We start from the raw sequence: 15,511 nt of genomic DNA, 5'->3' as shown, positions 1-15,511 counted from the left end.
CTCCCGGCCCTGAGGGCCCCTGGCCCCACCCCGCCGCGCGCCGCCCCGCCCGCACTGCGCCTGCGCCTGCGCGCGTCCGCGGAGTCCTTGAGCGGCCGGGGCGCGGCGGCACCGCCGACATGCAGCGCTGGGGCCGCGTCTCCTGCGCGCTCGCTCGGGTACGGCACCGCCGGGGCGAGGGCAAGGGAGGGGACAAGGGACGGAAACCGCCCCGGGCAGATCGGGCCTGGGCTGTCTGCAGGCTCCTCAGCCCGCCGGGGGCGTGCGTGAGGGCGGGCGGGGCCGGAGCGGCGCCGTGAGGCGGGCGCGGGCCTTGGCCGCGCTCCCTGCCTGCTCCGCTGACCCCTTCCCCCGCCGCTCGGCCTGGCGGAGGGGACGCGGCGGCCCCAGGGTCCGTGAGGGGCGGGGAGCAGCCTGCCTGCTGCCGTGTGCCTTGTCGGTGCTGCTGCCCCGGTGTCCCGGCCCGCGGGAGGCCGCGGCCGTGGTGGCTGCGAAAAGCGCCGCCGTCAGCCGGCCCCGACTTTTGAGCTGCGGTGCTGGGGACTTCGCAAATGCTTCCAGGGACATCCTCTAATCCAGTTGCAGAGTGATCGGCCCTTGATGTGTTTGTAGCAGCTGTTCTGTGCTGTCCCATTACTTTTACGTAAAGGTTAAAAAAACTTTCCTCCCTAACCTCCTATGAGATACAGCTGCCTGTTCCTAGGAAGTGGAGGGGTTAGTTACGGAACAAGACTCTTCATAAACTCCTGTGGATGTTTAATTTATGTCATTATGTGGTTTGAGAGCCCCATATAAAGAGCTGGAAGTTTTGTAGTTAGAGGCAGCCTGAGGTGAGACTGGCCTGAGGACAGGTGTGATGGCAGACTGGGGTGGCAGAGCAGCTTCTGCCTCTCGTTCCAGTCACTGCCCACTGTGCTTCAGTCGTTCTGTTCCTGTTTTGGTTAACTTGTGACAGCAGCTGTGTGTTCATCTGTGTGTGACTGAATGCTTATTTTCCCTCAAGGATAGACATAAACTTGTAAAACAGAGGGGCTCTTTTTATTTTTTTTTTTATTTTTTTTTTCATTTCTAGAGAAGCCATTTCGATCGGATTCATCATGGTCTTCAGGGAGTTTGTGCTGTGCCACAGAGGTCCTATGCTGATCAAGGTAATTTAATGTGAGAAACCTATTTTGGACAAAGGAAACCTATCAACCCAAACCCCCAGAAAAAACAAAACAATACTTCAAATTCAGAAATCAGCCTTCCAAATGAAAGCCATGTTAGGGTGGAGATTTACATGAAAATTCTGGTTTATTTGCATAATTTGATTTCAAGATAAAGCTGTAAATAAAAGTTGAACTTCACCATCATTGTTTTTATGTTAATTAGTATTCTAAAAGACTGTGGTTATAAGATAGGAACTGGGTGCAAAGTTCATAGCTTCCACTGCTTTATAATCAATAGAGGTTGCACAGATACCTGTTACAGCCATTTTTTCCCTTTATAAATTTGTGGCATTCAGTAAGCATTTATGTTTTGTGTTAATCATCACTAGAAGCTATGTTGGAAAAAAATATTACAGTAAACTATCAAGACATCTTGAGTTAAGTTCTTAGAGGCTTTAGGACAAGAGGGATGGGAAATTTTGTTTCTTGATGTCATTTTACATTACTTTCCTTGTGAAATTTAACATTGGTTATTTTTTCTTGTGGAATTAATACCTTTACACAACCTTTCCCTGTGTTACTTTCAGATATGAGGTGTGGCTTCCTTATCTAATCATATATCATTAATTTACATAATTCTTAATGTGCAATTATTTTGCTGAAAAAACAGTAACTCAACTGTTCTGTGTTTCAGTTGATGCCGATGTCACAGTTATTGGCTCTGGGCCTGGAGGATATGTTGCTGCTATCAAAGCAGCTCAGCTTGGATTTAAGGTGAGACCTCACTCAGATAGCAGAAGACTCATCCAGGTGCACTTGAAAGGTGTCTGTGTGGTGCTGTAATTCTTCTGTCACATCTTGGGCCACTAGATGCTGTTAATCTTTTGTTAATCTTTTTTTACCTTGCTTACCCAGATTAGGCAGAATTAAAATGGAGGTCCCTGCTACTGACAGACTGCTTAGGACAGCTTGCTTTTGGTTGGAACTGGTAATTGAGGTAGCCTTATACTCTTGTGAAAGGGAAGGTGGAAAAACAGTGCTAGGAAGGCCTTTTTCTCTCAACAAAGGGAAAAATAAAGAGATAATGACTGACAAAAAGATCACTGGAAAACTGTTCTGAAGAATAGAGTGCAGGAACTCAGAAGGGGAAAAAGCCTTATTCAACTGATACGCTTTTTGAATGTGATTAGCAGAATTCTACTGCCATGTGAGAATTTTAGAGGCAAAAATGTGTGTATAAATACTGTAGTATCTTAGTTACATTTATTTATGTTCATCTCTGTTGTTCTGCCTGTTGCCTTTGAACGCCTTTCAGAAGAGGCAGTTTGTGTCTGATGTATACTAGTGGTGTCAAGTATTGTGAGGGTTGTATGTGTATCATATATTTCAGATACTTTTAAACTTACAAAAATACAGAATGTGACTTCAGGGTATTTTTTTGCCTTCACTTCTTATATGAGACCAACTGACACTCTTAGCAGACTTAGCACTGCATTATTGTTCTTTTAATTATGTGGAAGTTTGAGAAGGTGGTGCTAGCAGTCTTGAGCATGTTTCTGCTGTTTGATATGTCACAATGTTTCTGAATTACCTAAAATAGACTTCATGTCCGAAATGAGCTGGTTTGACCACCTGGTAAGGACAAGAACTCCTGGTGATGAGTTCCAGTGAAGTGCAAGAGTGGAGGCCCATGCAGTGTGTAGTCTTCATCTTTCAGTATTTTCAGAATTTGGCTGTACAAGCCTATGAGCCACCTGATACATCATAGAATCACAGAATGGTTTAGGTTGGAAGGGATGTTAAATATGGCCTTGTTCCAAGTCCCCTGCCATGGGCAGGGACACCTTCCACTAGACCATGTTATTCAGAGACCCATCCAGTCTGGTCTTGAACATCAGGGGTGGGGCATCCTCAGCTTCTCTGGGCAACATGTTTCGGTATTTTAGCCTAATATGCAGCTGTACCAAAATGTGAATGTTTGAGACTCCATTAAGTTGTACATCTACCTATGACCTAGTGCAAAATAGAGTTGTCTTTACCCATCTTTGTGAATTACTATTTTGTCATAATTAATACTCTTGTTTCTGGATGTATGTGGTCACTTAGCTAGTAACCTGAGAAAAAAGGGTGCTCCCTGCTGCAGGTTTTAATTAAGATTGTGACCTTCTGCCATGTGAGTTCATGTTTGATTATTCTAAAGCATTGGGCTGGCTATAAAGCAGCTTTTCTTGAACAGTACTGTCCTTGAGTCCTTCATATCTGTGATTAACAGTAGGATTCTATACACAAGAGGGTTAAAAAATGCCCTGGATTCTGTTTTTCATCACAGTAAATAGTAATTTTGTTACACTGTTTCACAGCTAGTCAGAGAGGGGAAAATGCTTGGACATATGTATGTCACCATTATTGTTGAATAAACATGTGTAATGTTTTTGGTGTCCTTGAGGAATGTAAGGAGATGTTTTTAGCAGACTGGCAAAAAGATTATGTAGTTACACCATCCATGGAACAAACTGATTCTGCTCTACTCAATTACTTAAATTTCAATTTTAGTGCAATTTCTGCTAGCACAAGCATTGAGTCCTTGTATCATCACCTCACCATCCCATGTTATTGCCAGTAGTGTTCTCTGGATATTGGCTTTCCAAAAGCTTTGCTTGGCCTTGTCAGTGAAGTTTGTGTAAAATGAGTGAGACAGAACATCCTTATTGGGTAAAGGTAGGAGCAGTCTGGTTTGATCTGTGTTGCAACTTTTAAAGCCCTTGTGTTGTGTTTCATATATTCATGTGCTTAAAACAAGAGGAAAGGGGGAGGTAGGGGCTAAGCATGTCTCAGAATGTTCCTGTGATTTGATTTGGTGAATTCTGCTCTTCATTTTAGCATCACCCCTACCTTAGCACAAAAGCAGCAATTTAGAGAAATTGCAAAGGGCTTTCACCTAGGTAGTTGCCACTCAGTGGACTGGAACTCTCAAGAGTGTGAACCAAGAAACAATTACTTTGAATATGTGTGTGCCTTCGAAAGAAAGAGATGTGAAATCCTTTGCTTCTATAAAAATGGTTTATGATAGTCTTTTCCCCACTCTATCTCCCAGTGATCTGTTTTTATATGAAGTTTTGGCAGTTGTTTTTGTCCTTTGCACACTTTGATGTTGTCAGTTTAATGAGAAGGAGATGAAATATTTTCCGTCCCTGTTGGGATTGACCTTACTTTTGTCTGGTTTTGCTTTACTTGTTTTTTTGTTTTTTCTTTCTTTATAGGTGTTGGTACAACTTTATAGCAGTGGGAGGAAATATTGTCTGTGGCTTGGGAGTTCTGTTGTTTTGTTTTCTTTGGAGAAAAGATTGCTTCATGGGATTTTAATCTCTGTCATTTCACTTACCAGTTGTTTTCATGAATCTTCACATGATTTACGTGTTTTGCTTTTTGCATTTTTTTTCCTGTAATTGTTAAGGGAATATACTTCACTGAGTGTTGTATTTATTATTTATTTTGTAGATTTTTATAGGAGGACAGCACTTGTGTGAAAGTATGAATGGTGCAGTGGCTGGTAGAGAATTTGGTTGCAAAGAGCTATTTTGTGTGTTTTAAGTTAACAAAAAAATGAGGGAAGGGAAATATGAGCCATAAAATAAATCTAGGAATGAAATTAATGGGACATTTGTAGAGGCGGGATTGCTAGACAAGTAGACAAATGTGTTTGTCATCAATTCTAAATTGTGCAATAGCCTATAAGGAAATGGTGACAGTATTACTAAAAAATTATTTTTTTCCTCTATTCTTTTTCCTCAGACTGTCTGTGTAGAAAAAAATGCAACATTAGGGGGAACCTGTTTGAATGTTGGATGTATTCCATCCAAGGTGAGTGTGCATAGGTTGTCCACAGCTTCATTAAAAAACAGCTGACATGACGTGCTTCACTTGGAAGATGAGGAAGGAGTTTCTCAAGATGGATGTGTGTGTACACACATGGCCTGGAGGATGAGGCTGCTGGTGTTTGGATGGAGTAATGTGGAGAGAAAGTCCAACACATGCAAAGCAGAAGCAAGAAGAAATTAATAAGAACTTAATATTTGATGTTGCCAATCTAGTTTAAAGTAATTTCAGACCTTGGTCTTTGTAAGAACATGCTGTTGCTGGGGAACCTGCCTCAGTAGCATCCAGCAGGTGAAGGCAGAGACTGCTAATGGCAGGTTTTTGATGGCTGTAGTAACAGATATTTTAAGACGATCCTTCCTAACTGTATTGCTATTGCTCTTTCTAATCCTTTTGCTCACAAGGTTCCATTAGCATGGGAGGAGAAAATACAGTGTCAGTCTAGGTTTTAAAAAAATTAGTATTTTTCTAAACTTAGCTAAACTTGAATGCTATCTAGAATTAATTTGAATGGCAATAAACTTAAGAAGTGGATATGTAGGCTGTATACACCAAGGCAGTAACAAATGATTCAAATATTCCTTTCCAGAAAACCACCCAAAATAATACATTGGGCATGGATTTTTTTTTTCCTTTCTAGTTGCTGAAGTCTTAAGCAGTGGTTTGCATCTTTTAAGTAATGTGGATGTTACAGATTCGGGGCTGTGACAGTGAAGTGGAGAAATTACTTTTAAAGTAATTGATAAAAGTTATAAAAATTGAGTTACCTTATTTTGATAGTTTTACTCAAGTATATGTAGATAAGGCAAGTATCTCAAAACACCCTTTGAATCTTTTACTGTGCCTGCTTTAGATTTAGGTCTTGCAAACTCACACTGTCGTCCCTGCAAAGATACAAGCAATTTCATACTTGGGGTAGTAACAAAATAATCAATTTCTTTGGTAAGATCTTAACTATATTATTTCTAATCAAAATGCAAATATTGAGGTTCTGAATTGGAAGCTACTTATCTGTCGCCATCTGTATAAAAACTACTCGAATTTTGTCTGTGAATTTGGAAGATCCATGTACCTGAGGTAGCTCCAAGCCATCCAGCTTCAGCTCAGCTGGCTATGCAGTTATATGAACTTCATCATGAAACATCAAAATTTAACTCCTGTATGTCTGCACAGGCTAAAATCTTGACTGGCGTTTAAGTGTAGATTTTCCTTATCCAGTTTTTCTGGATCCGTCTGTCTTGTCTTTGGTCTTCAGTCAAAATTATCTTTCTTTTCCTCTACTTGGTTTGGTCCTCCATTTATTTATTTATTTATTTATTTATTTTCTGGAGTAATTACCAATTTCTATGGTGAAATGAGCAAAAAGAATAGGTATGGATTTAACTATTTTCTATTTCTGTGAAAGTATGTAACTTTCTGAATGTTTCAGTAGGAGCGACTGTGTACAATTTCTGTGATTGAAATACACCTTTTCAAATATGTCAGACTTAATAGTGAGAACATTTTGCAAATAGTGTAATTTTTTTTCCTTGTAATACATGACTTATTCTTGTGCACATTTTTGTGTGTCTGTTTTAGGCCTTGCTGAACAACTCACATCTATATCACTTGGCCCATGGAAAAGATTTCGCTAATAGAGGAATTGAAAGTGAGTGAAGAGCTCTCAGTGCCTGTTACATAAGTGGTTTCTACCAAGAAGTAAATTTTATCTTTCAAATCTGATTAGTATGGTTTTCTGGTCAGAAAATTTTAGTTATAAATAATATCTTTTATCTGTCATTTGGAGGCTTAAGGATGTGTCTGCTCTTTGAACTCTGAATAATGGATTGGTAAGTTATAGTTGAAAAGTGCAATACTGATTTTCAGCATAGCACTTGTTGAATGTAACCTTCAGCATTTAGTAGGGCCATTCAACATAATTTTCTGTGTCAGCTGTTAACTGTGTTGAGGTTATCTCCTTAACATAAACACACTGCAATGCTTGGTGTAAGCTGTTTTGTTTGATACTTAGTTGCAGGAATCCGTTTGAATCTAGAGAAGATGATGGAACAGAAGAGTAGTGCAGTGAAGGCCTTAACAGGTGGAATTGCTCATTTATTTAAACAAAACAAGGTTAGTTTGGATTCTCTACTGAGCTATATTCATTTTTCTGATCTGAATTTCTTACTTTGTACATTTTCATATTGCCATATAAATTACAGTAACTGATATGACAGGGGCAGAATTTGAGTGCTTCTTTTCCAGAAAACTTTTAAATGCCTAGTGCCTTCATTCTTAATCTGCTTAAAGAAATAGTATACAGTTGCTTTGTGACTTGTACCAGCTAGTGATGCAGAAAGATGTTTTAGCAGCATCGCTAAGCATTGGTGAGATTCAGGTGAAATGTAGCCTAACTTACTTATTTGATCCTAACTTCACTGTGTTCTGATTACTCAAGGTTGTACATGTATCTGGGTTTGGAAAAATAACTGGCAAAAACCAAGTCACTGCAACTAAAGAAGATGGCAGCACACAAGTTATCAATACAAAGAACATACTCATAGCCACGGGCTCAGAAGTTGCTCCCTTCCCTGGAATTACTGTAAGTATTTGAACTTAATTGTGCTTCCTTTTCAGTGTCTCATAGCCGCACAATTTAATGTGTAATAATGGTTTGCACCTGATTGCACTTCATGTTCTGTGTGTTCTGTATATGATATGTAAAAGAGATTGTAAACCTCCCTTTGTGCATTTCTTTGTCATTAGATCGATGAAGATAACATTGTGTCATCCACTGGTGCATTATCACTGAAAAAAGTTCCTGAAAAGATGGTTGTCATTGGTGCAGGAGTCATTGGTGTGGAGCTGGTGAGAGGATATTTAAACCACTTGACCTTTAATTTGTAAAGGAAAAAGGTGTTATTTTTTTCTTGTATTTGATGGTTTTGCTGTGATTTAACAGTTCAGTGAGTTTTAGTGAATCTGTTTAGACTTCATAGCCTCTTAGCTCCATTTTTTACCAGAAAAGCTGGGATGTTTGTTGAGTCAGTACTTCTGCAGCTGGTAAGATAAGCAGAGAAATGAGAGGAACATACAGGGCCTTGCCTATTTATTTTTCTCTTTTGAAGGAGTATGGATGTGAGACAATACCAGGATAGTCAGAATAAATTCTTGTTTAGTAGATAAGAGATGTTTAATGTGATCTGATAGATCTCCAAAAGTGTGGAGACTTTGTAGTTCATCATGGTCTGAGTCCTTTTCCCTCACACCTACACTTTACAAAAAGAATTTGTATTTCCTGGTCTTGCAGCTGCTTGAAGCTGTGCCCATCTGCCAAGTGGCTGCTTAGCCTGCTGACCATTAAGCTGGGAAAGAGTAAGCAAAGGGAAATTCTGTGTTGGGTCAGTGTGGGTACTGCAGGTAAATAGGGTGTACGTGGGTTTTGTTGGTGAGGCTGATGGTCATGGTTAAGGGTATAAATACAGACAGGACCAGCAGTGGCTCCATTTTGTTGCATGAAATTTCTTCAATTTGGTATTGTTTTGATTAATTAGTAGTAGTATTAGAGCACTACAAGCAATTCCCTTTGCTTTTCCTTTCAGATTCCTTGATTTTGAATTTCTTCTATACCTATAGTATAAAACATACATGAACTATATTTAGTTATTTCATTATCTATTTCTTTAAAATATGGCCTGAATTTGGTCATGGAAGTTTTGAGTCTGCAAATAAACAATGCTAAATCCTTTCCTGGAAAGGCTGGGGAGAGTTGAACTTTATTTTACGCTGTCATGTCTGTAGAAGTGTAATTTGCTGTTTGGTGTTATCCTGCTTTAGAAGAGTCTACAGTCTGTTGTAAGTATTTGAGTAAAAGCATCTGAAGTTTGCTTTTCAAGAACTCTTTTTGCCTGTTTTGTTGTGACTGCAGGGTTCAGTTTGGCAGCGCCTTGGTGCCGATGTGACAGCTGTTGAGTTCATGGGCCATGTTGGTGGAATGGGAATTGACATGGAGATCTCTAAAAACTTCCAACGTATTCTTCAGAAGCAGGGGTTCAAGTTTAAACTGAACACCAAAGTTACTGGTGCTACCAAGAGACCAGATGGAAAAATAGATGTAGCGTAAGTGTTTAACGTAAAATTAAAGGAATGTAAAATATATTCTTCCTCCTAATCCATCAAACCTATTTAAAAATACAGTCTAATATTATTTTTTGAACAAGAATGAAAATCAATTATTTAGTGCAATTAAATGTTTATCCTTCTTTGTGACTTACAGAGCTCATAATTTTGGGTTTATTAAGTCCTAAGTTGCTTATACAGGAGAGGTTCCATTGACTTGAGGGCTTGCTGGCATAAAACCACTGTTATAATGAGATCAGTAGTAAAAACAGAACTCTAAATCATTCTTTTCATGGAAGAGATTTGCTCTGGTATAATTGGCATAAATACCATGATTGTTCATACAGTCATTTCCAAGCCATTAATTCTTGGCTACGTACTGGAAGGTCATCTTGTCTTAGGGTAAGCATGGCAGAGATATTATTGTTCTTGGACGGAAATACCGGAAACCTACCTGAAGAGTCTATTTTAATGGTCATAGTCAAGACCTTTGAAATTTTATACATGAACAGTTAATACAGAAACAGATAAAACAAATTCGCTTTGTAAAAGTACATAAGTATGCACTAGTTCTGTTTGTGTTAATGGGTTCTCTATGCAAAAACTGTAGTTTAAAAAAATGCTTGCTTTTACGTCACAAAAATAAGCTTAAATGTTTCTTCACTGGTGACTTTTGCTTGCTGTATCACTGTAGCTTGGTATAGTCTGTCATCCATCTGTAAAGGTGTACAGTTGAGGTTTACAGTCCACCTGGACTTTAAAGGTCCAGGATTTGGGCTTCTTTACATGTCATGCTGAGGCTGGTTGGATCTCTCATGTAGTCTGTTTCTACTTTTAGATTACCATTTTGGTTCAGGGTATGCTTTTGAAACATACTTCCAATTATCCTCACTTCCCATGCTTTGGTTCTTGTGCTCTCAGAGTACATGAACTGAACTTGTTCTGGGTGCAATTAAACACAAGATGCACTTGAGGGATGCATGGCAGCTGCTATATATATGTATATGTGTATATATATATATATATATATATATTAATATTACTTTGGGTGGCAAGTACTCAGCAGCAATTACTTTGCTGTACAGATTTGATCTTAGCAGGTCGTGCTATTTGCTACTGAAAATACACCCTGAATTTCTCTCTAACAATTGTTAGGTTGTTGCCCCTTCCTCCCTTGCAAGGAGGAAGCATGGGGCAGGCTGAATGAAGTGCTTTGGGTGCCAGACCCAGCCAGGGGTCACCATCTTGGGTCATATTGGTTACTAGCCAGAGAGGGAGAAGGCTGCAAGTTTACAGCTTAGCATTTTTGCTTCTTATTTTCCTGCAGTGTTGAAGCTGCTGCTGGTGGCAAGGCAGAAGTAATAACTTGCGATGTGCTCCTAGTTTGCATCGGTAGGCGTCCTTTTACAAAAAATCTAGGTCTTGAGGAAATTGGAATTGAACTTGATAAGAGGGGAAGAATTCCAGTCAACAACAGATTCCAAACCAAGATTCCAAAGTAAGTGAGACTAATTTTTTTTTCTTTTTTTTATGCAGAACACTTATTTTTAAAGTTTAACTTACTAAAGCATCTCTGTTTTTTAATAACAGAACATATATTCATTTTCTGAAAAGAAAACTCAAGATATCTGTATCATTTCAGTAGCTAAAAATTTTTAGTCAGCCTTTGAAGTTTTGTAACTTAAAAGTCACTGTCTATCTCATGTCACTAAGTACCTCTTGAAGTGCGGTCTTTCTGTGGAAACTGCTAAAATGAAGTATTTTACTCTATTTTGATTAGAGTTTTCAGTAACATGTTTCAAACGGACTGTTATGTAAGGTATCCCGGGTGTGCTAGGATGTTTTTAAACAATATCTTATTCTGTTTCATTGGTCTGATAGCATCTATGCTATTGGTGATGTAGTTCCTGGACCTATGCTGGCCCACAAAGCTGAGGATGAAGGCATTCTGTGTGTAGAAGGCATGGCTGGAGGAGCAGTTCACATTGACTATAACTGCGTTCCCTCTGTGATCTACACTCACCCTGAAGTGGCCTGGGTTGGCAAGTCAGAAGAACAGCTGAAAGAAGAGGTACTGGTTTTCTTTTCCCACAAAAAACTTGTATTTCCATCTTGGGCCTGGTTTCACTAATTGTTTATCTAGCTAATTTGTCCAAATTTCTGCATTTGAATTAATTGCTTAGGGAGGTGTGAGTGAATGATGCTCTTGTGCATGCCACTCTCCCAGGAACCACAGTTCTCTTTAATGACTTGCATTCTGTGACATTAATATGGTTTATTTGCAAATTAATCTTTTTTAGTACACTCTTACACCACTTTTGGTGATTTTTCATTTATGTTTCTCTGTGTCTCCTGTTTTAGTTCTATATGCCTTCTCCTTATGTATGTAACAGTTGGTTATGTTGTTTCTGTTGGTCATTAACTCAGTAACACATCTGTTTTGCAGGGTGTAGAATACAAAATTGGGAAATTCCCATTTGCTGCGAACAGTAGAGCAAAGACAAATGCTGACACAGATGGCATGGTGAAGATACTTAGTCACAAGTCAACAGACAGGATGTTGGGTGCTCACATTTTAGGCTCAGTAAGTATCATCAATTGTGCTTTCTTGGCCTTGTAACAATCTTTTTATTTAGTATTGCATAGTTGTTGGGTTAGAAGTTTAAAAACAGGAAAGTTTGAGTTCACCATACTTTTTTTTTTAAGTTCTGTTCTACACTCCTGCTTTCCTTCCCACTTTTTAGTTACTTTAGTGTAGCTAAAAAAGCCCAGGTTGGTTTTTTCCTCTTGAATTGCTATGGTTATTTGGTTTCTTTGACCAGTTTTATGTGGTGAAGTCTTTTGGTAGTGGTTTTGTTGTGGGGTTTTTTTCTTGTTTTGTTTTTATGAATACTGCCAAATACTTGAGAGAACAGCAGAAATTGTTGATTCAACTGTTGGAAGTTGAGGGAGCTGAAAAAACTGGCTTTTTCATTAGTGTTTCCTTTTTTCCCCCTTCTCTCCAATTAAAGGCTTCAGCAAAGGTGGTAATCTTATGCTGCAGTCACCAAATCTGGGGTCAGTAATTTATGGAATTTAGAGTAAAAACACCTTCGGGATTTCCCCTTTTTGGGTTTTTTTTTTTTTGGTCAAAGTTAGACCCTAATCTTTCTCATTTCTGTTTCTTAGCTTTGTAAATATTTTTATTTTTCAAAATATGTTTGCAGAAATACTTCTAGACATTTGTGTGTACAGCTTTCTTTAAGAGAAACAGCAAACTGCTCTCAGTAAAATTCTATGCTAGTTACTTTCTCTTGCAATTGCATAATTTAGAAACCAACATGCTTTAAAGGAAGCACAGCTTTCTCTGTCTCATACCAACAAATTTCATTTTCTTCATTGGGAAAGGACTGGGGGGGAAATCTATGGTTGTGGATCTGGGTGCTAAAAATGTGAGAGGAGATTGAACTATTTTTGATTCCTCAAAGATATATTCTCTTAGTAAATATGCATAAATACAGCAAATAAAAATGAGGGTGTAGGTGTAGTAATATGATTTTCTTTATCTAGTTATCTATTTAACTTTTCAGGGAAGTATTGAAGTTTTGGGTAGGTTTCCTTTCATGGAAAAATGCCCAGATTTTGCACAACTCTCAGGAATGAGAGAACAAATACTCTCATTAATGTTTACAGTCACCAAATAGATTGCATGACTTACATTAGAACACAGGTGAAGTGCTGGTTAAAACATAACTTTTCTTATTTAGCAAAAAATGCTTATTTATAAGCTGTTACTGATCCAGCAGAACCTGGATAACTGCATAAGAACTTGTGCTAATTGCAAGTACCATTAAATTACAGGGTGCTGGTGAAATGGTGAATGAAGCTGCCCTTGCAATGGAATATGGAGCATCATGTGAAGATGTAGCCAGAGTTTGCCATGCCCATCCAGTAAGTGTTTCCTGAAGGGACAGTTGAACACCATTACACAGGCATGCTGTTACTCCATGTAGCTATTAATGACTTGTAACTTTGTGTTTGCTCTCTACAGACGGTGTCAGAAGCCTTCAGGGAAGCAAACCTAGCAGCATCCTTTGGCAAAGCTATCAACTTCTAAAATGAAAGAGCAGCTCTTTGTACATATATAGTACATCTCTGAAAATGGACTGTGGGCCCTTGTGGAAGGCTGTCTGAGGATTTTAGGACTGACTTAAGTGAATATCTTGATTTTAAACATCAGCTATTTAAACAAGTAGAGTTTGGAACAAGTGGAATTATCCAGTCTCTGTAAATTAAATACTTAAAATTACATGTTTATTTACACAATGAATGTTGTAGAAAAGCAGCCTGACAGAACTCTTTTCTTTTTCAAAACCAAACATTTTGCTGCTGCATGGGATTATCAGATGTGCTGGTCAGAACTCTGGATAATTGTCCAGCATACCTTGTGTTTTCTTATATGAAGTAGTGATACAATAAACCAGTTGAATGCTGGCACTTAAAATGCCACTGGCACTTAAAACGCCACTGTCACTTCCGCACAAAAATGTATTTCTTTCTGAAGGGATTAACTTTGGTATTTAAACTACTTCTTACATATGAGTACCAAAACTTGCTCTGACCTAGTAGTGTTGCCATGTTGGGAGAAGAGGGGCTTGTGTAGATCAATTAAAATTATATTCACTTTTTAAAGGGAAAATTACTTGGTGTGATTATCCATGTCATGTTTTCATATTGAAAACTTGCAAGGGGAAAAATTGAATGCTGATTGAGAAACGAAAGATGAAAGACAAATTCATTGTACTGCTACCTAATCTTTTTTGTTTTAAAGCTTCCATTGTCCAGCTCTCTTAAACTTGAAATGCTAAAACTGGGTAGTGAAGCAATGTTTGTTTCCAAGTGCTATGACATGAGGGTTATTCTGCACCTTCCACACATAAGGGCTGCAGTGTCAGCTCTCCACACAAGTAAGACATACTTTCTTCTCTTCTGTTTTCTATTTTCTCTCTTTCTGTCTCTTCTGTAGCAAGAGAGCTTAATAAATATTTGACATGGTTGGAGGGTCTTCTTGGATTTTGTTTGCTGATTGGATTCTGTACTGTCTAGGTTGTTGATTATGTGAGGACACTCAAAAACAGATGGCATCTTTGGAAAATCTTTAACGTGTATTGAGCATGCCCAAATCCAGTAGTTAATTTTAACTGCTTTTCCAAGGTGCCATTTTTTTCTTTTTTTGCTGGGTTCTTGCCTTGAAGAAAACTGTAATACCTGCTGGTGTTGTGCTTGTCCTTTTTCATTATGCCAATGGAATGAGAAGTGCATGTTCAGAAAGTGATACTACAGCTACTTGGTTTTGTGTATAGACAAGATAGTTGTATCTTTCTAGCTTGCTTTATAGCTTCTTATTCATGTATTGATCCATTTTCCATAGTGAGTGATGGAAATGGATGCCAGCATTACCATACTAGTTAATCAGCAAAACCAGCTATACTCTTCTTCATTGAGATTTATTTTCTTAACTCTTCCTTTAGATGTAGACGGGGTTAAACCATGACACCTCATTAAGCTTATCTTCATCTGATTCATGGGTATGCTGGGTTAGTGAATTAATGTGAATCTGCTTTCAGGTGTTAGTAGGAAGCTGCTGAACGGAAAGCAAAGACAACAGGGCAGAAAAGCTTGATTCTTCCAACAGATCTTGGCATTTCAGAATCACTTCTGGCTTAACACAGGTAAATGTTAAGTGTTAATCATGTGATTTACAAGTTCTTCCCAGAAGCCTTGCTCTTCCAGAAAGTTTTGTGTCCACTCCTTGCACCTCCTGAATAGTTGTAGCAGTCTTACAGCAATTCATTCTTGAGGTTCATCAGTTACAAAAGTTTGTATCTCATTTTATGTAAAATGAAGTTTGAAAAGCCAGGGAAACTTGTAATCAGTAATACTACTAAATGTACTGGAGACTGTAGTTTTCCAGACACTTAAAAATCAAGGCCTTAAAATTATTTTTGTTATTTCTCACTGTCCTTCTCATTCTAGTTAAGTGTACAAAAGAGCATTTGTAAAAGTAAAATGAGCTGCTGAGCCACCTGTCAATGATCTCATGGCACTTAGGCCCGAGTGCTGCCAAATTGGCACTTTCTAGCAGCTGCTGAGTGTACTGGCAGTGAGCAGTGCATGATGCTGCTGTGATGATCAATTCCTTCAAAGGATTTTTTTTTTTTTTTTTGTTTGTTCATTGTCTTTGCAACCTCTGGAGCTTAGGGATAATTATTTCTTTAACCATAATGCCCTTCAGTTTGCTTAGGTGGTGCTGTATCCTGCCATAGTTGTCCTGATTTTGATGTTAGTCGAAGTTAGGTAAGGTGTCAGTCAAAGAACATACACAGATAAAATCCTGGGGTCAGAGTTAC

General features: G+C 38.7%; 1 protein-coding gene across 1 annotated transcript; it reads left to right on the top strand.

Annotated features, from left to right (window-relative positions):
* The first annotated feature begins 16 nt into the window (after positions 1 to 16).
* DLD (dihydrolipoamide dehydrogenase) lies at positions 17 to 14,156 on the top strand. The gene is made up of 14 exons (XM_056510903.1): positions 17 to 158; positions 1,073 to 1,148; positions 1,843 to 1,922; positions 4,941 to 5,009; positions 6,603 to 6,672; positions 7,036 to 7,136; positions 7,462 to 7,605; positions 7,770 to 7,871; positions 8,932 to 9,122; positions 10,450 to 10,620; positions 11,004 to 11,193; positions 11,569 to 11,706; positions 12,963 to 13,052; positions 13,153 to 14,156. Exons 1-14 carry the CDS (start codon positions 120 to 122, stop codon positions 13,216 to 13,218), a joined length of 1,527 nt encoding a protein of 508 aa, XP_056366878.1. The 5' UTR covers positions 17 to 119; the 3' UTR covers positions 13,219 to 14,156.
* Positions 14,157 to 15,511: the final 1,355 nt, after the last annotated feature.

Source organism: Oenanthe melanoleuca, chromosome 1A (assembly GCF_029582105.1).
Source record: "Oenanthe melanoleuca isolate GR-GAL-2019-014 chromosome 1A, OMel1.0, whole genome shotgun sequence".
Lineage (NCBI taxonomy): Eukaryota > Metazoa > Chordata > Aves > Passeriformes > Muscicapidae > Oenanthe > Oenanthe melanoleuca.
Note: the sequence above shows the minus strand (reverse complement) of the source record. Positions and strands in the feature narration are given on the sequence as shown.